The sequence below is a fragment of the Oncorhynchus nerka genome, linkage group LG23 (genome assembly GCF_034236695.1).
Source record: "Oncorhynchus nerka isolate Pitt River linkage group LG23, Oner_Uvic_2.0, whole genome shotgun sequence".
Lineage (NCBI taxonomy): Eukaryota > Metazoa > Chordata > Actinopteri > Salmoniformes > Salmonidae > Oncorhynchus > Oncorhynchus nerka.
In genome coordinates, this window is record NC_088418.1 from 21075849 (window position 1) to 21097728 (window position 21880).

The 21880-nt window shown below is 42.3% G+C and overlaps 1 protein-coding gene across 4 annotated transcripts in view; it reads right to left on the bottom strand.

Annotated features, from left to right (window-relative positions):
- Positions 1-20749, bottom strand: part of LOC115106442 (formin-like protein 1) — a 48707-nt gene extending 27958 nt beyond the window's left edge. For all 4 annotated transcript variants that reach the window (XM_029629199.2, XM_029629196.2, XM_029629195.2 and 1 more), the window contains exon 1: positions 19944-20749. In XM_029629199.2, coding sequence (XP_029485059.2) covers positions 19944-20102 — 159 coding nt within the window. In that variant the 5' untranslated portion in view covers positions 20103-20749. The remainder of the gene's footprint in view (positions 1-19943) is intronic.
- Positions 20750-21880: the final 1131 nt, after the last annotated feature.

Sequence of the window (21880 nt, forward strand, 5' to 3'; positions counted from 1 at the left end):
ATCAATTGTATGTGCTCTATTGCTCAGAATTTGCTCTCAATTGATAATTGATAATATTGGAAGAAAAAGTACAATAAATGAATGATCTGTGCAGCCCTCTGAATGATTGTCTCAACCCAAAGTGACCCCCTTACAAAAAAAGTGTGAGTAACACTGTACTAAACCTTTCATACCTAGGTATATCAAGACGAATGCACTAACTGTAAGTTACTCTGAATAAGAGCATCTACTAAATTATGTAAATGTGAAATGTGACTGAAACAGTCATGGCATTTTGTTACGCTCGTCGTTGTAAGAATGGTCGGACCAAGATGCAGCGTGGGGTAGGTTAATCATATTTATTCATGATAACCAGCAACAAAACAAGAAAGAGAAAACCAACAAAACGTACAGCCTTGTAGGGCTCAACAGCAACAATACAAAAACAAGATCCCACACAAAACAGGTGAAAAAAGGCTGCCTAAATATGATCTCCAATCAGAGACAACGATAGACAGCTGCCTCTGATTGGGAACCATACCAGGCCAACATAGAAATGCAAAAACTAGAGTACCCACCCTAGTCACACCCTGACCTAACCAAAATAGAGAATAAAAAGGATCTAAGGTCAGGGCGTGACACATATGGTTTACATATTTTTCATGCTCATTAAAACATTCAGTGACCACTCGTGCCCTGTGGATAGGGGCATTGTCATCCTATGAGGACATAGCCAAAGTCGTCAAAATAATGGCAAAAATAATGGCCTACCCAGCATTTTTATACATGAGCCTAAGCATGATGGGATGTTTACAGCTTAACTAACTCAGGAACCATACCTGTGTGGAAGCACCTGCTTTCAATATACTTTGTATCCCTAATTTACTCAAGTGTTTCCATTATTTTGGCAGTTACCTGTATGTATTTGTGAACACTGCAAATCATAGACGGTATGAGTCACCTGAAACTCCTGACCATATGAATAGGCCATGTGAATAGGCAGGCACACAATGTCCTTTGAATGCACAGTGCAGCCGGTTGCTATGACAAGCTCGTCAATAACGCAGCACCTCAATGATTTCATTAAGCATCACTCAGCGGGGACAACCCTGCCACTATACAGTCGACAGGCGACCCGAACTGCTGCCAGATCGTGTTCCTGTTTCACCTGGGAGCCTGGTGCTGTTGCCACAACACGGGAGAGTGTGTTTTGATAAACAGACTTGCTTATATGTCTAACTGGATTTTTTAAAAGAGGGAGGTATGGAGAGACCACGGAAGTGTAGAATAGAGAGAGTGCATCACTGATGAAAACCTCTCATCCCCAAAACAGAAACTTTTCAGGAAATGTAAAAAGAAATGTCATATTTTCCTATTATTAACAAACATTCATTTAGGAATTAAATATATTTACAAATAATAATTATTGGTCCTAGAGCCATGACATTTTCAGAGTACATTGAGGGAAGTTACTCATTTCAATAAAAATGGCAGAAATGAAGTTACAAGGTTTTCATCAGACAGTGACAATAGGTTACATCCTTCTGTCATAGTCAGTACTTTCACTCAAACACATTTAATTTTTTTAGAAGCTACTGGAGAATCAGGTAGCTACAGAGCTGTGGAGACGGTCTGCATGTAACATTATTACATTGTTCACCATGACGTATACTACATGAACAAGGCATATGGTTTACTGTATGTATTCACTCATGTAAAAGGATGAAAATAGTGTATTTAATCGTAAAAACTGTTTACATTATAGGTGTTTATAAACAGATTGTAAGCCGACTATTAGAATGAAGTCAGTCCCCATTCACACTGATATCGAACCTCAAAAGCCATGACTTACTGTCTTGTTGCTTTACTGCCTACAGTACAAAACAGTGTCAATACAAAGCTTTACTTTTAGCGGTTAGGAATCATTGTTCATTGCGGTTACATAGGTGTTTAACTATGTCATATGCATTATTAAACAGTACTTACTGTAAACTGGTTCTCCATCTCCAACACATTACCTCTACTCTTGCACAATCTCCCTATTTCACGCTACCTAGACTAAGCCTTTACTTTGCAGTCACAATAGCAGGTGACCAGGAATACCACTACCACCACTTCTAGCCTGGTCCCAGATCAGTTTATGCTGTTAGTCACAATGACCACAGAGTGACCAAACAGATCTGGGACCACACTTTATCCTTATCCGAGCAGAGCCAACCGATTGTTGTTGGTGAGGTTGGCATCTACTTGAAGAAAGGAAGAACCTGCATTCACTGACATATTCGTTATGTTTTATTGTATTTTTTCAACAGCAGAGGTCAGAACAAACAACGTTTTGGCGGCAGCCTTCGTCAGCGTGAGGTTGGCATCTGCCATGGCAAGTCAAGTTATGTGCATGATAGTGAATTGCAGACGGTGGGACTGTCAGCTGACAGGCCACAGCCTCTTGCGGACTCTTTCCAACTCCCTCCCAACTTTACCTCTGGTGACAGTGAGAGTTATGAAGGAGAGGCGAGGCAGATGGGATCCTTCACCCCGAGACACACGCACGCCTCCCCTTAGACTCCATGTTCATTAACGCACCCACACTATCATGTATTATTGTTGGGCCACTGGCTTCAGCTGCCCGCCCCAACCAAAACACCTCCCTACTTACACACGCACATCCCGCACTACTAATTATAGCCCAACACAGCCCTGCCACCCAGGAAAACTGGGCTAGCCGACAAGAGACTCACATATCTATATCTTTACCTCACCAACGCACTCCTCCTCCTCTTCCTCCTCTTCCTCCTCCCCCTCTTCTCCTGGTCATGAAAGCCTGTGGTCATGAAAGCCTGTGGTCTCAGTGGCACAACTCACATGAGAAGTCAGACATGAGCTAATGCTGAAAGCTATTGGCCTTTTGGTTTTGATTAATACATTTTTTAATTGTTTCTAGGTAGCTACTTGGTGTCTTGAAGCGGGCCCAAGTTTTGTAACCACTATCTATACACATCAGCTCAGTCAGTTAAAAGTAATTTGTGTCACACACAGGGGATGGGGGGAAGGGATGCACAATTAATAGCGAACAACGTCCTAAATCAATGGTACAGCCAGCGCACTGATAAATCAGGCTTGATAAATGATGTTGGATCAATAAACTGGGTTTAGAGTTGCCTGGTGGTTAGTCCTGTACAGGGGCATGCAGAGGAATAACCTACTAGAGTTTTACTGTAGTTTATCTGTACAGTAGGGGCATTATGATATCAAAGTCACATGTTCTTTTTTTCTCATTGACATCATGAAGCTACATTTACATATGATAGATGTATGTGGTCAAAATCTGGAAAATACACTAAGTAATTATGTGAAGAAAAAAAAAATATATATATATGTATATATATATGCATACATGTGCTTAGTACAGTACTGTAGACCAATTTGTTACCGTGACATTGATTGGGCCACCTGTCACTTTAAGAGTTCTATCTTCAAAGACAGTAGTGATGGGACAAATTGCACTAATCTCTAATTATATTCTATCGATTAGACCTCCACCCTACTCTCCTCCCTCACATACAGTACACACTCCGACACAGGGACAAAAACATGCACAGCCATGCCCCACAAAGTACCCCTGCCATTGAAACACCTTCTTGTTTCACTGGTGTGATTGCATATAGTATCAAATTGCTCTCATTGTCATAACCAAGTAAATGGGGCACTCAGACATTAGGCTACACTTCCAATTGTATCATTCCCTTTAAATAGACTTATCAGCTCTAGATCCGTAACTCTCTAAGGACACTGTCTATCTCGGCTATCAGGAGGCCTCAAGAAGTGTGGTCCAGGCTGCCATGTCAAGTAGCCTGGGAGCATGTCGCGTCCTTCTGTTTAACAGAGGCCCACTCAGGAGGATCAGTCAGGGCAGTTAGCTCTTATCTGTCTCTGATCTACATATGTCAGTTTGGCAGTTGGGGAAAGGGGAACAGTCAGTGTGTGAGAGTTGAAATTCCCCCCAAAGGGATATACAGTGATGTAAACTTAAGTAACAATACTTTAATGTACTACTTAAGTACTGTATTGGGGTATCTGTACTGTACTACTTTTACTTTTACTTCCCTACATTCCTAAAGAAATGTATGCACTTTTTACATTTTCCCTGACACCCAGAAGTACATTACATTTTGAATGCTTAGCAGGACAGAAAATGGTCCAATTCGCACACTTATCAAGAGAACATCCCTGGTCATCCCTACTGCCTCTGATCTGGTGGACTCACTAAACAGAAATGCTTTGTTTTTAAATTATGTCTGAGTGTTTGAGTGTGACCCTGGCTATTTGTAAAAATTACAAAAAAATACAAATACAAATAAATACAAAAAAAATCTCTATATATATACAGTTGAGGTCGGAAGTTTACATACACTCATTAAAACTCGTTTTTCAACCACTCCACAAATGTATTGTTAACAAACTATAGTTTTGGCAAGTCAGTTAGGACATCTACTTTGTGCATGACACAAGTATTTTTTCCAACAATTGTTTACAGACAGATTATTTCACTTATAATTCACTGTATTACAATTCCAGTGGGTCAGAAGTTTACATACACTGAGTTGACTGTGCCTTTGAACAGCTTGGAAAATTCCAGAAAATGATGTCATGGCTTTAGAAGCTTCTGATAGGCTAATTGACATAATTTGAGTCAATTGGAGGTGTACCTGTGGATGTATTTCAAGGCCTACCTTCAAACTCAGTGCCTCTTTGCTTGACATCATTGGAAAATCAAAAGAAATCAGCCAAGACTTAGGACCATGCCTCAGGGCTACCTGGCATGATGACTCCTTGCTGTCCCCAGTCCACCTGGCCGTGCTGCTGCTCCAGTTTCAACTGTTCTGCCTGCGGCTATGGAACCCTGACCTGTTTACCGGAAGTGCTACCTGTCACAGACCTGCTGTTTTCAACTCTTTAGAGACAGCAGAAGAAGTAAAGATACTCTTAATGATCGGCTATGAAAAGCCAACTGACTACTGTGATTATCATTATTTTCCACCCGGCACAGCCAGAAGAGGACTGGCCACCCCTCATAGCCTGGTTCCTCTCTAGGTTTCTTCCTAAGTTTTGGCCTTTCTAGGGAGTTTTTCCTAGCCACCGTGCTTCTACACCTGCATTGCTTGCTGTTTGGGGTTTTAGGCTGGGTTTCTGAACGGCACTTTGAGATATCAGCTGATGTAAGAAGGGCTATATAAATACATTTGATTTGAAGACCTCAGAAAGAAAATTGTAGACCTCCACAAGTCTGGTTCAACCTTGGGAGCAGTTTCCAAATGCCTGAAGGTACCACGTTCATCTGTACAAACAATAGTACGCAAGTATAAACACCATGGGACCACGCAGCTGTCATACCGCTCAGGAAGGAGACGAGTTCTATCTCCTAGAGATTAACATATTTGGTGCGAAAAGTGCCAATCAATCCCAGAAACAGGTACGAAAGTATCTATATCCACAGTAAAAGGAGTCCTATATCGACATAACCTGAAAGGCCAGTCAGCAAGGAAAAGCCACTGCTCCAAAACCTCCATAAAAAAAACAGACTACGGTTTGCAACTGCACATGGGGACAAAGATCGTACTTTTTGGAGAAATGTCATCTGGTCTGATGAAACAAAATATAACTGTTTGGCCATAATGACCATTGTTATGTTTGGAGGAAAAAGGGGGAGGCTTTCAAGCTGAAGAACATCATCCCAACCGTGAAGCACGAGGGTGGCAGCATCATGTTGTGGGGGTGCTTTGCTGCAGGAGGGACTGGTGAACTTCACAAAATAGATGTAATCATGAGGGAGGAAAATGATGTGGATATATTGAAGCAACAGCTCAAGACATCAGTCTGGAAGTTAAAGCTTGGTCGCAAATGGGTCTTCCAAATGGACAATGACCCCAAGCATACTTCCAAAGTTGTGGCAAAATGGCTTAAGGACAACAAAGTCAAGGTATTGGAGTGGCCATCACAAAGCCCTGACCTCAATCCCATAGACAATGTGTGGGCAGAACTGAAAAAGTGTGTGCGAGCAAGGAGGCCTACAAACCTGACTCAGTTAAACCAGCACTGTCAGGAGGAATGGGCCAAAATTCACCCAACTTATTGTGGGAAGCTTGTGGAAGGCTACCCGAAACGTTTGACCCAAGTTAAACAATTTAAAGGAAATGCTACCAAATACTAATTGAGTGTATGTAAACTTTTGACCCACTGGGATTGTGATGAAAGAAATAAAAGTTGAAATAAATCATTCTCTCTACTATTATTCTGACATCTCACATTCGTAAAATAAAGTGGTGATCCTAACTGACCTAAAACAGGGAATTTTTACTAGGATTAAATGTCAGGAATTGTGAAAAACTGAGTTGAAATGTATTTGGCTAAGGTGTATGTAAACTTCCGACTTCAACTGTGTGTATATATATATATATATATATATATATATATATTATTTGTACTTTTACTTCTGACATTTAAGTATATTTTAGCAACTACTTTTGATACTTACGTATATTTAAAACCAAATACTTTTAGACTTTTACTCAAGTAATATTTTACTGGGTGACTTTTACTTGAGTAATTTTCTATTAAGGTATCTTTACTTTTACTCAAGAATGACAATTGAGTACCTTTTCCTCCACTTCGGGATATACACTCGCAGAGAAAAGGGTTCCAAATGGTTATTTGGATGTCCCCATATGTGGAAAGTGTTCCTCGGATGTCACCTATGTTGAAAGCATTCTATTTGTAATATTGAACCCAAAATGGTTCTACCTGGAACCAAAAGGGTTCTACCAGGAACTAAAAATGGATCTTCAAAGGGTTATCCGATGTGGACAGCCGAAGAACCCTTTTAGGGTCCAGATAGCATTGTTTTTTCCTAAGGCCCTATTCCCACTACGAGATACAAAGGAGAGTCTGAGGAACGGGGTGGCGAAAGAGAATTGTTATTTTCAATTCACATTACATCCTTGCATTACTTTGCTCTCGAGGGGTGCAGCGGTCTAAGGTACTACATCTCAGGGCAAGATTAAATGTTTTATTTATTTCACCTTTATTTAACCAGGTAGGCCAGTTGAGAACAAGTTCTCATTTACAACTGCGACCTGGCCAAGATAAAGCAAAGCAGTGTGACACAAACAACAACACAGTTACACATGGAATAAACAAACGTACAGTCAATAACACAATAGAAAAAAATATATATACAGTGTGTGCAAATGAGGTAAGATTAGGGAGGTAAGGCAATAAATAGGCCATAGTGGCGAAGTGATTACAATTGAGCAATTAAACACTGGAGAAATAGATGTGCAGAAGATGAATGTGCAAGTAGAGATACTTGGGTGCAAATGAGAAAATATATATATATATAAATATGGGGATGAGGTAGTTGGATGGGCTATTTACAGTTGGGCTATGTACAGGTGCAATGATATGTGAGCTTCTCTGAAAACTGATGCTTAAAGTTAGTGCGAGAGATATGAGTCTCCAGCTTCAGTGATTTTTGCAGTTCGTTCCAGTCAATGGCAGCTGGTAGAGATCTGGAAGGAAAGGCGGCCAAAGGAGGAAAATACTTTGGGGGTGACCAGTGAAATATACCTGCTGGAGCGCGTGCTGATATGGTGATGAGAGATCTGAGATAAGGTGGGGCTTTAACTAGCAAAGACTTATAGATGACCTGTAGCCAGTGGGCTTGGCGACGAATATGAAGCGAGGACTAGCCAACGAGAGCATACAGGTCGCAGTGGTGGGTAGTATATGGGATGGCACTGTGCATCCAATTTGCTGAGTAGAGTGTTGGAGGCTATTTTGTAAATGACATCGCCGAAGTCAAGGATCGGTAGGATAGTCAGTGTAACGAGGGTATATTTGGCAGCATGAGTGAAGGATGCTTTGTTGCGAAATAGGAAGCCGATTCTAGATTTAATTTTGGATGGGAGATGCTTAATGTGAGTCTGGAAGGAGAGTTTACAGTCTAACCAGACACCTAGGTATTTGTAATTGTCCACATATTCTAAGTCAGAACCTATTCTAAGTCAGAACCGCATCTGTCTGAGAAGATGCGTCACTACAGCCCCTGGTTCAAATCCAGCCTGTATCACATCCGGCCGTATCACATCCGGCCGTGATTGGGAGTCCCATAAGGCGGTGCACACTTGGCCCAACGTCATCCGGGTTTGGGTAGGCCATCATTGTAAATAAGAATTTGTTCTTTACTGACTTGCCTAGTTAAAGGTTAAAAACAATGTTGTGGCTGGCGACGTGACATTTTTAGTCTGCAGTTCAAATGAAACATCAGAGTAGCCAGTAGAGTAAGCACAAACTGTTCAACAATGAAAAACGTTTCTTCTAAAACATGTTACACCATTCAATAATGCAACCAAACCATATTACACTCTTGAACTAAAAAAGCAATTCACAAGCATGTATATGCAGACAATTAAAAGGTTTATTTTCTCATCTGTGGGCTACACTGATTACATTTCAGCTTCAAGGCAAAAGCCCAGAGTTTGTTGCTATAATAGCATGTCTTCAACAAGTAACATTAGCCTATCAAAATGAGCCATTGACCCTCTCATACGAATATTAAAGTACAGTAGGCCTTCCTTACAACATTAGAACCAGCCAGGCTTCATTTTGATCAAGATCATGCAAATCATTACATGTGGTAATGTCACGTTCTGACCTTTATTTCCTTTGTTTTGTATTTATTTAGTATGGTCAGGGCGTGAGTTGGGTGGGCAGTCTATGTTTGTTTTTCTAGGTTTTGGGTATTTCTATGTTTCGGCCTAGTATGGTTCTCAATCAGAGGCAGGTGTCATTAGTTGTCTCTGATTGAGAATCATACTTAGGTAGCCTGGGTTTCACTGTGTGTTTGTCGGTGATTGTTCCTGTCTCTGTGTTTTGCACCAGATAGGGCTGTTTTTGGTTTTCCACGTTTATTGTTTTGTAGTGTTCATGTTTTTATTAAACATGAATCAATATAACCACGCTGCGTTTTGGTCCGCCTCTATTTCACCACAGGAAAACCCTTACAGGTAAAAGCAAATTGTGACTGAAAATCTGGGTAAAATCTGGGTGAATTCAGTGCAATAAGCTGTTTTATATGGAAGCCCATACCCAGTGATGTAGTGGTACCTGGAGAAGAGGGTATACTCAGATTTAGCTAAAACGTACTCCGTACTCGGAATGACCTAAAATGATAAATCGCATATTGGTCTTTCACAGTCAGGCCAACCCAAGCTGTACAGTGCAAGTAGACTAATAATAGGCCTACTATTGAGACAGATAAATGAGACTGTCAACTGGATGTTCTATGTCCACAACAATGCTTAAACCACATCATGAGACCACCTTTGAGGTCTGGGAAAAATCTAAGAAAATGTCATTCAAGTGTGCAGGCACCTAGCACTTGTTTGGTTATCAGTGTTTTTGTAGCACACATGAAATGGAGTTTGCAAAAGCAAATGGCTACTGGATTGATACAAATAATTATGATATCATTCTGCCTACATAGGCTACATTGTTGCTAGTTAACATAACATTAAGGGTTTTTGGGAAAGCCTTTCCAGCTACCACAAGACGGTTTGGCCTATCAACATCTAGCTATATATTTCCTGTTCCTTAATTGCTTGAAACCTGGATGTTTTGCTTCATATTATGCGGCCATAGAAATGTTGAAGGAAATATTTTATAAACACTTCCTCATATGCACTCTCCTGACTGTTCTTTTGGTTTTCAAATCAACCTTCATTCATTAACTAGCAGCCAAAGGCATTATCCTACCCACTGGGCACAGACATCAATTCAACGTTTGTTGCAAGTTGGTTCAATGTCATTTAACTGAAATGGCATGTTAACAATGTTGATTCAACCAGTGTGTGCCCAGTGGGAAGTCATATTAGTAATCCATGATAGTTGTTGCATCTTTAGATCTCCCCACTTTGCCATTTTCAAATGGATATTTCCATCTCTGTCATTAAACTGGTTGCATGTGCGGTGCAGATTTTAAAACATGTTTTCCCGTAAATTGTATTTTGGAACATTTGCACGTAGGCCATATCGCCATGTGCACAATGCTGAACTTAAAATAAGAAATAATAGTTTATTAACATTTTAAGCTAAACATTCTGATCTGTTCCGTCAAATCAAATAAATCAAAGTTTATTTGTCACGTGCACCGAAAACAACAGTGAAAATGCTTACTAACCAACAGTGCAATTTTTAAGTAAAAATGGTATCAGGTGAACAATAGGTAAGTAAAGAAATAAAAACAACAGTAAAAAGACAGTGAAATATAACAGTAGCGAGGCTATATACAGTAGCGAGGCTATATACAGTAGCGAGGCTATATACAGTAGCGAGGCTATATACAGTAGTGAGGCTACATAGAGGCACCGGTTAGTCGGGCTGATTGAGGTAGTATGTACATGTAGGTACGGTTAAAGTGACTATGCATATATGATAAACAGAGAGTAGCAGCAGCGTAAAAGAGGGGTTTGGGGACACACACAATGCAAATAGTCTGGGTAGACATTTGATTACCTGTTCAGGAGTCTTATGGCTTGGGGGTAAAACCTGTTGAGAAGCCTTTTGGTCCTAGACTTGGCACTCCGGTACCACTTGCCATGCGGTAGTAGAGAGAACAGTCTATGACTGGGGTGGCTGGGGTCTTTGACAATTTTTAGGGCCTTCCTCTGACACCGCTGGTGTAGAGGTCCTGGATGGCAGGCAGCTTAGCCCCAGTGATGTACTGGGCCGTACACACTACCCTCTGAGGTGCCTTGCGGTTGGAGGCCGAGCAGTTGCCATACCAGGCAGTGATGCAACAGATCAGGATGCTCTCAATTGTGCAGCTGTATAACTTAAGGAGGATCTGGGGACCCAGGCGAAATCTTTTCAGTCTCATGGAGGGGAAAAGGTGTTGTCATGCCCCCTTGGTGTGTTCGGATCATGATATTTCGTTGGCGATGTGAACACCAAGGAACTTGAAACTCTCAACCCGCTCTACTTCAGACCTGTCGATGTTAATTAATGAGGACTTGTTCGGCCCTCCTTTTCCTATAGGACACAATCACTTCCTATGTCTTGCTCACATTGAGGGATAGGTTGTACTCCTGGCACTACACTGCCAGGTCTCTGACCTCCTTCCTATAGGCTGTCTCATCGTTGTCGGTGATCAGGCCAAGCACTGTTGTGTCATCAGCAAACTTAATGAAGTTGGAGTCGTGCTTGGCCACACAGTCGTGGGTGAACAAGGAGTACAGGAGGGGACTAAGCACGCACCCCTGAGGGGCCCCAGTGTTGAGGATCAGCGTGACAGATGTGTTGTTGCCTATCTTTACCACCTGGGGCGGCCCATCAAGAAGTCCAGGATCCAGTTGCAGATTGAGGTGCCCAGTCCCAGTGTCCTTAGCTTAGTGATGAGCTTTGTGGGCACTATGGTGTGGAACGCTGAGCTGTAGTCAATGAACAGCATTTTCACATAGGTGTTCCTTTTGTCGAGGTGGGAAAGAGAAGTGTGGAGTGCGATTGAGTTTGAGTCATCTGTGGATCTGTTGGGCGGTATGCAAATTTGAGTGGGTCTAGGGTTTCCAGTATGATGGTGTTGATGAGAGCCATTGACCAGCCTTACAAAGCACTTCATGGCTAAAGACGTGAGTGCTAGGGGGTGGTAATCATTGAGACAGATTACCTTCTCTTTCTTGGGCACAGGGACTATGGTGGTCTATTTTAAAGATGTAGGTATTACTGACTTCGTCACGGAGAGATTGAAAATGTCAGTGAAGACACTTACCAGTTGGTCCGAGCATGCCTCGAGTACACGTCATGGTAATCCGCCTTGCTCCGCGGCTTTGTGAATGTTGACCTGTTTAAAGGTCTTGCTCACATCGGCTACGGATTTGTCTGCAACCCTTCATACAGCGAGCTTAGTTTTTGTCCAATCGGAGTTGTTGTCTCTTTGTCTGTGTAGAGGGTTTTAAGGTGTTCATCCTCCCTAGGGACAGGAGTTTTTCCAGGTGTTTTTTTACCATATGACTTGATTAGAAAAATAATCTGGTCCCATCATAGCCCATATAAAACCGTTTTTTACATCTGATAAATTACTACTAGTGTCCGGAGTTGGTTAGGTTAGTCTACTACCAGGTCAGGAAGAACTCTGGGCCCCAGGAAAACAACCCCCCCCCCCCCACAGCACTATGGGACCTATGGTGCCACCTAAAAATGAAAAACATCTCGTATTTGTATGAACTAAAATGGATGGTGGGGATGGGCTTCCATAGTTTTACATGGCTCAGTACAGCCGGCAGCTACAGCGATGATTTCAGAGTGTAACCAAAATTTCTGGTAAAAACTCAATAAAGAAAGTATCAAATATTAGTAAAATGTCTGTACATTTCACCTGTTTCAAAAACATTTACAGTGCCTTCGGAAAGTATTCAGCCCCCTTGACCTTTTCTACATTTTGTTATGTTACAGCCTTATTCTAAAATGGATTAAGTAAAAATACCCAATAATGACAGTGAAAACAGGTTTTAAGACATTTTTGCAAATGTATTAAAAATAAAAAACAAAAATACCTTATTTACATAAGTATTCAGACCCTTTACTATGAGACTCGAAATTGAGCTCAGGTGCATCCTGTTTCCATTGATCATCCTTGATGTTTCTACAACTTGATTAGAGTCCACCTGTAGTAAATTCAATTGATTGGCCATGATTTGGAAAGGGACACACCTGTCTATATAAGGTCCCACAATTGACAGTGCATGTCAGAGCAAAAACCAAACCATGAGTTCGAAGGAATTGTCCTTAGAGCTCCGAGACAGTATTGTGTCGAGGCACAGATCTGGGGAAGGGTACCAAAAAATGTATGCAGCATTGAGGGTCCCCAAGAATACCGTGGCCTCCATCATTCTTAAATGGAAGAAATTTGGAACCACCAAGACTCTTTGAGCTGTCCGCCCAGCCAAACTGAGCAATCGGGGGAGAAGTGCCTTGGTCTGGGAGGTGACCAAGAACCCGATGGTCACTCTGACAGAGTTCTAGAGTTTCTATGTGGAGATGGTAGAACCTTCCAGAAGGACAACAATCTCTGCAGCACTTCACCAGTCAGGCCTGTTTGGTGGAGTGGCCAGACGGACACCACTCCTCAGTAAAAGGCACATGACAGCCCCTTGCCAAAAGGCACCTAAAGACTCTCAGACCATGAGAAACTAGATTCTCTGGTCTGATGAAACCAAGATTGAACTGGCCTGAATGCCAAGCGTCACTTCTGGAGGAAACCTGGCACCATCCCTACGGTGACGCATGGTGGTGGCAGCATCATGCTGTGGGATATTCTTCAGCGTCAGGGACTGGGAGACTAGTCAGGATCGAGGCAAAGATGAACAGAGCAAAGTACAGAGATCCTTGATGAAAACCTGCTCCAGAACGCTCAGGCTCTCAGAATGGAGCGAAGGTTCACCTTCCAACAGAACAACGACCCTATGCACACAGCCAAGACAACACAGGAGTGGCTTCGGGACAAGTCTCTGAATGTCCTTGAGTGGCCCAGCCAGAACCTGGACTTGAACCCAATCGAACATCTCTGGAGAGACCAGAAAATAGCTGTGCAGCAACGCTCCTCATCCAACCTGACAGAGCTTGAGAGGATCTGCAGATAATAATGGGAGAAACTCCCCAAATACAGGTGTGCCAAGCTTGTAGCATCATACCCAAGAAGACTTGAGGCTGTAATCGCTGCCATATGTGCTTCAACTAAATACTGAGTAAAAGGTCTGGATACTGGGGTCTGAATACTGAAATACTGGAATACTGAATACTGGTAGGAGTGTTGGCTCAATGAGACAATTCTGTTCATACAACCCTGCATCAAGGGATGTAACTGTCAGACAAGTGTAGAGCGGTACCTCCGCTGATAGCGGTCCAGACGTAGCGGGTACGCAAAATTATATTTGAGAAATATGTGTAGACGACGGTATCTTTACCAAAAGTGTGAAGAGGCTCTAAGAGTGTACTAGAGAAAGGGAGGTCAAAGGTGAGAATGAGAAACTGCATTGCATGCTATTTGTTAAACTAGACCTAATAAAACTAATAGCAAATTGCATTTACATACAGTATGTACAGTGTCTATAGTAACCATGGAAATTAATATCCTGTCAAATTCCAGCCTTGAATTCAGGTGGAGGAGCTGAGACTTTGTAATCATTACTGTCTCACTCAGAGTCTTGATGTGCTGTACCTGGCAACCAAACTGCCTTTAGGGGTCTTTATTGACAAAGGTCCTTTGTATGAGGTTCTGTAATGGAAACCTGAGTTGGCTCCCACCAATGTGCAGTCTAGGGAGCCATCTTGGCTATCTGATAGCCTATCACCTGTCTCCTCAGTGGAGCAGAAAAGAAAATCGCCGTCAGTTTCTCAGAGGTACCCTATCATTTCATACTTTCATACACGCATGTGTACACAAACATGCTCAAAGTAAATTCACACACTTGTGAGAAACTCCAAACACACAGGTAGTCTGCATCCTAATAAGGAATACATGTTTTCATGCACTCATATACAGACTGGCATTAATACGCAGGCACACACACGTACACACGCTCATCTACTGAACACAAATCCACAGATCCACATTTACACATCCACCCACTAACCCATTGGCCACTGGGAAATATGCAAAGGAGTATGCAAAGTGCAGAGGAGAGCTGCTCAATGTAAATTTGAATAGGGAGAGTGAGCAGAGTTGAGCCAAGGCTTCCCTTTAAGCACCTTGTTATTGGACCACTTACAGGACATCATCCTGATGTCTGCAGTTAAGATTCTAAACTGCTTCAGTTTCAGCACTTAACCCGATCATTATGTAACATATGGGTTGTTCATGGAATACTAATCCCGAGCGAGCACACGCATGCAGGCGCACACAGGAACACACACACACACACACACACACACACACACACACACACACACACACACACACACACACATACCCGCAGTGCCACCCTTGTGGGTGATTGACATCTGACACTCTGGTATAGTTTAATAGTCTCTAATGTATTAACACTGGGACAGGCTGGCCGTGATGGTTCTACAGCCGCACTTCACATCTTCATCTGTAGATCTAGGCGTTTTGCTGCACCCCAGCCAGCCTGCTTGGAATGCAGCCAGAGTAGGACGTTTGGCACAGCAGAGATTTGCTATGCACACTCAGCATTAGATGAAGAGGGGGTGGATCCGTGGGCGTCGGGTAAGGGTGTGTGTGGAGGGGAGGGGGGGTGTGATGTAGGGGATGATCTGTCTTTAGTGTTCTCTCCGCAATAGAGTGATGTAGTAAATTGTTGTACAGAGGAACATGTGTGCTTATGCGTACTAAGACGATGTTGGATCGTACAGCAGATGTAACACACGCGGACATGCTGATGCGTATGTTATAACACATCGGACGCACGCACGTGCGCATGTACACACGCACACACATACACACAGGGAAGTCCACCCTGGTTTGACAGCACATCAGCTGGCACTGGCTGTATGCAAAGCTCTTGAGCCTCAACACCTGCCAAGTTGATTCATTACATTAACAACTCTGGTCTCTAGACGTTTATTCCTAGCTGGCCCCCCATAATGCCCCCCCCCCCTCACCCGGTAACAGAATTTCTGAAATGTAATTGACTACAATGGGAAATAATAGTAGTCATGCACAACAGTTGGGTTCACAAGTTTGGACAGCACAGTAGAATACAGTTCAGTAGGTATAGTACAGTACAGCAATGTAGAGTACAGTAAAAAAATATATATATAGTTCAGTACAGTACTGTACCCTAGAGTAGAGTTCAGCACAGTACACTGTAAGCACACTAGAGTTGAGTACACTATAATATACTGTACTCTATCTACTGTACTGTACTGTACTGTACTGTACTGAACTCTACTCTGTGCTGTACTGAGCTCTACTCTGTACTGTACTGCTCTGTACTGTACTGCACTGTACAGAACTGAACTCTACTCTGTGCTGTACTGAACTCTACTCTGTACTGTACTGTACTGAACTCTACTCTGTACTGCACTGTACTGTACTGAACTCTACTCTGTACTGTAACTGAACTCTACTCTGTACTGTACTGAACTCTACTCTGTACTGTACTGAACTCTACTCTGTACTGAACTCTACTCTGTACTGTACTGCACTGTACTGTACTGAACTCTACTCTACTCTGTACTGTACTGAACTCTACTCTGTACTGTACTGCACTGTACTGTACTGAACTCTACTCTGTACTGTAACTGAACTCTACTCTGTACTGTACTGAACTCTACTCTGTACTGTACTGAACTCTACTCTGTTCTGTACTGCACTGTACTGTAACTGAACTCTACTCTGTACTGTACTGAACTCTACTCTGTACTGTACTGTACTGAACTCTACTCTGTACTGTACTGAACTCTACTCTGTACTGTACTGCACTGTACTGAACTTTACTCTGTACTGTAACTGAACTCTACTCTGTACTGTACTGAACTCTACTCTACTCTGTACTGTACTGCACTGTACTGTACTGAACTCTACTCTACTCTGTACTGTACTGAACTCTACTCTGTACTGTACTGCACTGTACTGTACTGAACTCTACTCTGTACTGTAACTGAACTCTACACTGTACTGTACTGTACTGAACTATACTCTGTACTGTACTAAACTCTACTCTGTACTGTACTGAACTCTACTCTGTACTATACTGCACTGTACTGTACTGAACTCTACTCTGTACTGTAACTGAACTATACTCTATACTGTACTGTACTGAACTCTACTCTGTACTGTACTGAACTCTACTCTGTACTGTACTGAACTCTACTCTGTACTGTACTGCACTGTACTGTACTGAACTCTACTCTGTACTGTAACTGAACTCTACTCTGTACTGTACTGAACTCTACTCTGTACTGTACTGAACTCTACTCTGTTCTGTACTGCACTGTACTGTAACTGAACTCTACTCTGTACTGTACTGAACTCTACTCTGTACTGTACTGTACTGAACTCTACTCTGTACTGTACTAAACTCTACTCTGTACTGTACTGAACTCTACTCTGTACTGTAACTGAACTCTACTCTATACAGTACTGAACTCTACTCTGTACTGTACTGAACTCTACTCTGTACTGTACTGAGCTCTACTCTGTACTGTACTGCTCTGTACTGTACTGAGCTCTACTGTGCTGTACGTTGATGTCTGAACTTGTGAAACGTTTGATTGGTTCAGATTTGGTCCGGTCCAAACCAACTAAATGTGGTCTTGTTTGGGGGCAGAACTCATTAAAATAGTAGCCAGTGTCTAGAATAATGCCCAAATATGCAACAAAGGATATTTCAAATGTATACCTTTGTGGACACATTTAGGATACATCACCATGAAGACAATGACATTCATATACATAGTTATGTATTTCTGTGTAGTACCGATCAGGGACCCATGATCAAATTCCGTTACCTCAATTTCGTTACCGGGTGTATTCGGAGCAGGTATTTAAGAGTGTTTGGAAAACATGGACACAAAAACCTGAAGGAGATTTTACTGAAATTGTGTTACCAAACTTTGCATCTGCACAGTTCTTCCAGTAAATGTGGTTTTGTAAAAATGTTCTGTGTAAATTGTTAAAAGTAGTCATTGTGCATAGAGTTGTATGGTTTGTTGAACTTATAAATGAAGGGGTTTTGTTTGGCGTACATTTTAAGTGTAAAATCTGAGTCTCAGCACAATTCCGTTACCGTGGAATTGCCCATGAACAATCAAATAGCTGGGTTGTGTTTTCCTGAAGAGAATAAGCAATCCCACATGGTGAGTCACTTGGTTAATAAGCTAAAGGCCACATCTCATCCTCATGTGGTGGTATGACTCAGGTAATAGAGACATGTTCCTGACTGTGACCTGAATGACACACACATTCCTCTCAGCAACACCATTTTCAGATATAATTTCTGTCCAGTCAGTTAATCACATTCTAGACTGCTTTGAATTACAGGGCCAGACATTAATTTTGACCGAGTAACACTAGTAATTGATCACTGATGTAATTTATATGAATAAGTATTTTATTTTTTTACCACTTTTTCTCCCCAATTGGTAGTTACAGTCTTGTCTCATCGCTGCAACTCCCGTACAGACTCGGGAGAGGCGAAGGTCAAGAGCCGCGCGTCCTCTGAAACACAAACCACCCAAGCCGCACTGCTTCTTGATACAATGCCCACTTAACCCGGAAGCCATCCGCACCAATGGGTCGGAGGAAACACCATACAGCTGGCGATCATGTCAGCATGCACTGAGTCCGGCCCGCCACAGGAGTTGCTTGTGCGCTATGGGACTAGGACATCCCTGCCGGCCAAACCCTCCCTTATCCCGGACGACACTGAGCCAATTGTACGTCGCCCCAAGGGTCTCCCGGTCACGGCCAACTGCGACAGAGCCTGAACTCGAACCCAGAATCTCTAGTGGCACAGCTAGCACTGCGATGCAGTGGCTTAGACCACTGTGCCACTTGGGAGGCCCTTGAATAAGTCTACTTAACCAAGTTAGCCTATGTCAGAATGTTAAACTGACATTGTGGGTAGGTTTTCTAAGGACACAAAGTTAGGCAGCTGTCTTCTCTTTCACCATCTATTTGTTACCATATCTATGATGCAAATCTACAGGACAAATACATACAGCACCAGTCAAAAATTTGGACACCTTCTCATTCAAAGGTTTTTCTTTAATTTGACTATTTTCTACATTGTAGAATAAAGGGTGGCAACATTGAAGAATCTAAAATCTAAAATATATTTGGATTTGTTTAACACTTTTTTGGTTACTAAATGATTCCATATGTGTTATTCCATAGTTTCGATGTCTTCAGTAGAAAATAGTCCAAATAAAGAAAAACCCTTGAATGAGTAGCTGTGTCCTAACTTTTGACTGGTACTGTAGGTCTGTAATGAGGATGCGGCATTCATCGTCATTCTATAACTTACCGCACTCTAATGCACCTGTAAAGGAAATAGATGTGCGAGTTCAAGACAAGAATGCATGAAATGTTATAGGCCTATCATGGCATTGATCACACTGAGCAACATATCTAGCATAGCTGAGATATCAGGGAGAAATATGTTGACCCAATTGGTTTTTGGCTTTCAACACCAGTTGTTCAGTCATAGCCTGCCCTTATTAGATATTTTTGCAGACAAGGACCAATAGGCCCAGTGAAGGGAGTAACACGAAATCAAGTTATGGAGTCGAGGAATGTCCAACTTGTCATCAATTCGGTTATGGAATTATCGTCGAGTAATAGGGATTGTTAGTGTTAGATGGTTAGGAGGTGAATGGCTGGATTTACTGTTAATATTACTGCAGTGATATTGATGGATCCCATCTTTTAAAAAGTGGATCGTCTAACGATGTACTACTGCAGTAGTAGATATAACAAACCAAAACTCAAGTTATGAACGTGAAATTGTACAACTAATTGGGATTAGGGGATTCACAAATATCTTTGCACTGCAAACTTGAATGAAAAAAGAAACCGTATGTCACAGGCTCACTGTTAATGCAGTGTAATATTTGTATATGGCAACCTTTTATTACGCCGTTTCCACTGCAAATATGGATTAGAGCTTCCTCTTTATCCATTCCCAACTGACCTTACAATGAACTCAATACTTCTGTAAACCAGAGAATAAAGGAATTCTTATTTATCTTTCCACAGTCACTTCATGTACCCTGCTCGTTGATAAGCCTGTCCTGGGGATGTGCACATTTTCAAAATGTTCAGCATTCTTTGTTTCTTTGTATTGTGTTGTTTGTAGTTTCTGTATGGGACTGTGTAAAAGAGAATGTGTGCCCTCACAGGCTCCATAAACTGGGCCGTGTGTGTCTGTGTGTGGGCGACGACGACTTACCAGCACCACATTGAAGCGCTCCTCTAACTCCTCTTCGGCCGGCATGGGAATTTTGGGCCCCGCCGCCTGTTTCTGGGGGGTTTCTGAGCCTGGGGGGAACGACACTGTCTTCCCCTCCTTCCCCATTGGAAACTCCATACTCCCAGCCGCATTGCCCATGACTACACAGAGCCAGGTACTCTACAGCTACTTCCACACAGACACGAACCCTAGTAATCCAAACAGGAGTCCAGTCCGACTCCACAGCACTGGAACTCAAAATTTATGCTGAACAAAATGTGTCCTTCCACTACTTTTCCTGTTGAGATGAGACTCCATGTGGCATTGACTGGCGACCGTTGAGAATTTCCATGAACCCAGGAGAAGCAGGCCAGCCCAAAGAATCATCTTCTCCAATGTTCCTACTCCTTCATTCTCTCAGACAGGGGAAGTGATCATGCACAATGACTCAGACCTGTCAGTAATGTCCCTGTGCACCATGAACAACCTTCCAGAGATTGAGAGATGGCAAACAAGAAAGAGGAAGGACACAGGAGAGTTTGAGCGTGACACTCCTAGTCCTAACACAGCTGCAGAGAAGCCTTGAACAGAAAAAGAAAGGATGAAAAGTGAGAAGGAAAAAAGTACCCTAGTTCCTGAGTGGCAGCAGTAGCTGGCAAAGAGACCCTTGGGGACTTATAGGTTGGATCCACTCTCTCCTGACTGGTGCCCACACACGACGCTGGGGCTAACTGGTCTCCTGGTAGTCAAAACGGAGAAGGAGAGAAGAGGACAAGGAGGCAGAGGTCCACAGCCAACTACTCTACCATCCGAAGCAGGGACAGACAGAGAGGGGAGGCAACAGCAGCATAGGCAGCTCTTCCAGAGAGAGAGAGAGAGAGAGAGAGGGAGGAAAAGGAGAGTGATGGTGTTTCCTTGGTCCTAGTGCCTCCATGTACAGTTAAAGGGGACTTCTCAAAACCAGAGACTCTGTGGTGTGTTTTATTACAGAGACCGAGGGAAGAAGGACATAATGAGATGGAGAGAACATCCTTCCCTTAGATGACAAACAGTTGTCTTCAATGCAAATGTCTTACAGTGGGTGCTACAAGTCCAGCATTGACTCTTTAACATCACCAAAAGGTTACAGTCCTGTATCATCTTCTATTCCATTTCTTTTGAGATTTTTATCCTACGTGTGAGCTGAATAAAATAACAACAAGGGAATGTTCTGTTGCAGTAATACGTTGAAGCCTGCCTTGCCAGAGGTACAGTGGAGGTACTGCATAACTTCTACAGCTTCTACAGGTCCCATGTGGCTTAGCTGGCAGATCGTGGTGTTTGTAACGCCAGGGTTGTGGGTTTGATTCCCACGGGGGACGAGTATGAAAAAGTACGCACTCACTGTAAGTCGCTCTGGATAAGTGCATCTGCTAAATGACTAAAATGTAAGCTTGTTGAACATGATCTAATGCAGATCAAAGCCTTATTTAGACTAGTGTATTACATCATTGGAAATCTCATAATGCCCAAAGTCTATAAAAACAGCCCCATGATGTGAGGTTAGCTAATGCATAACTCAAAACAGGATCAAGTCAGAGTCCTAAGTTCTATAGCAGTGACATAACTGTTGATACCTGTACTAGGTGTTGCTCATGGTAGGGATAGGGCAGCTAATGATCCAGGCTTACCACTAGAGTGACTGGTGTGTTACTGAAAGGCTTATTACCTGGAAGCAAGGATTTAATAAATGCTATATTGATACCTGTAATAGTAAAGCTTTAATGAGTGTTATATTGATACCTGTAATGATAAGTAATAGTAAAGTAAAGCTTTAATAAGTGGTATATTGATACCTGTAATAGTAAAGTAAAGCTTTAATGAGTGGTATATTGATACCTGTAATAATAAGTAATAGTAAAGTAAAGTAGTAGTAAAGCTTTAATGAGTGGTATATT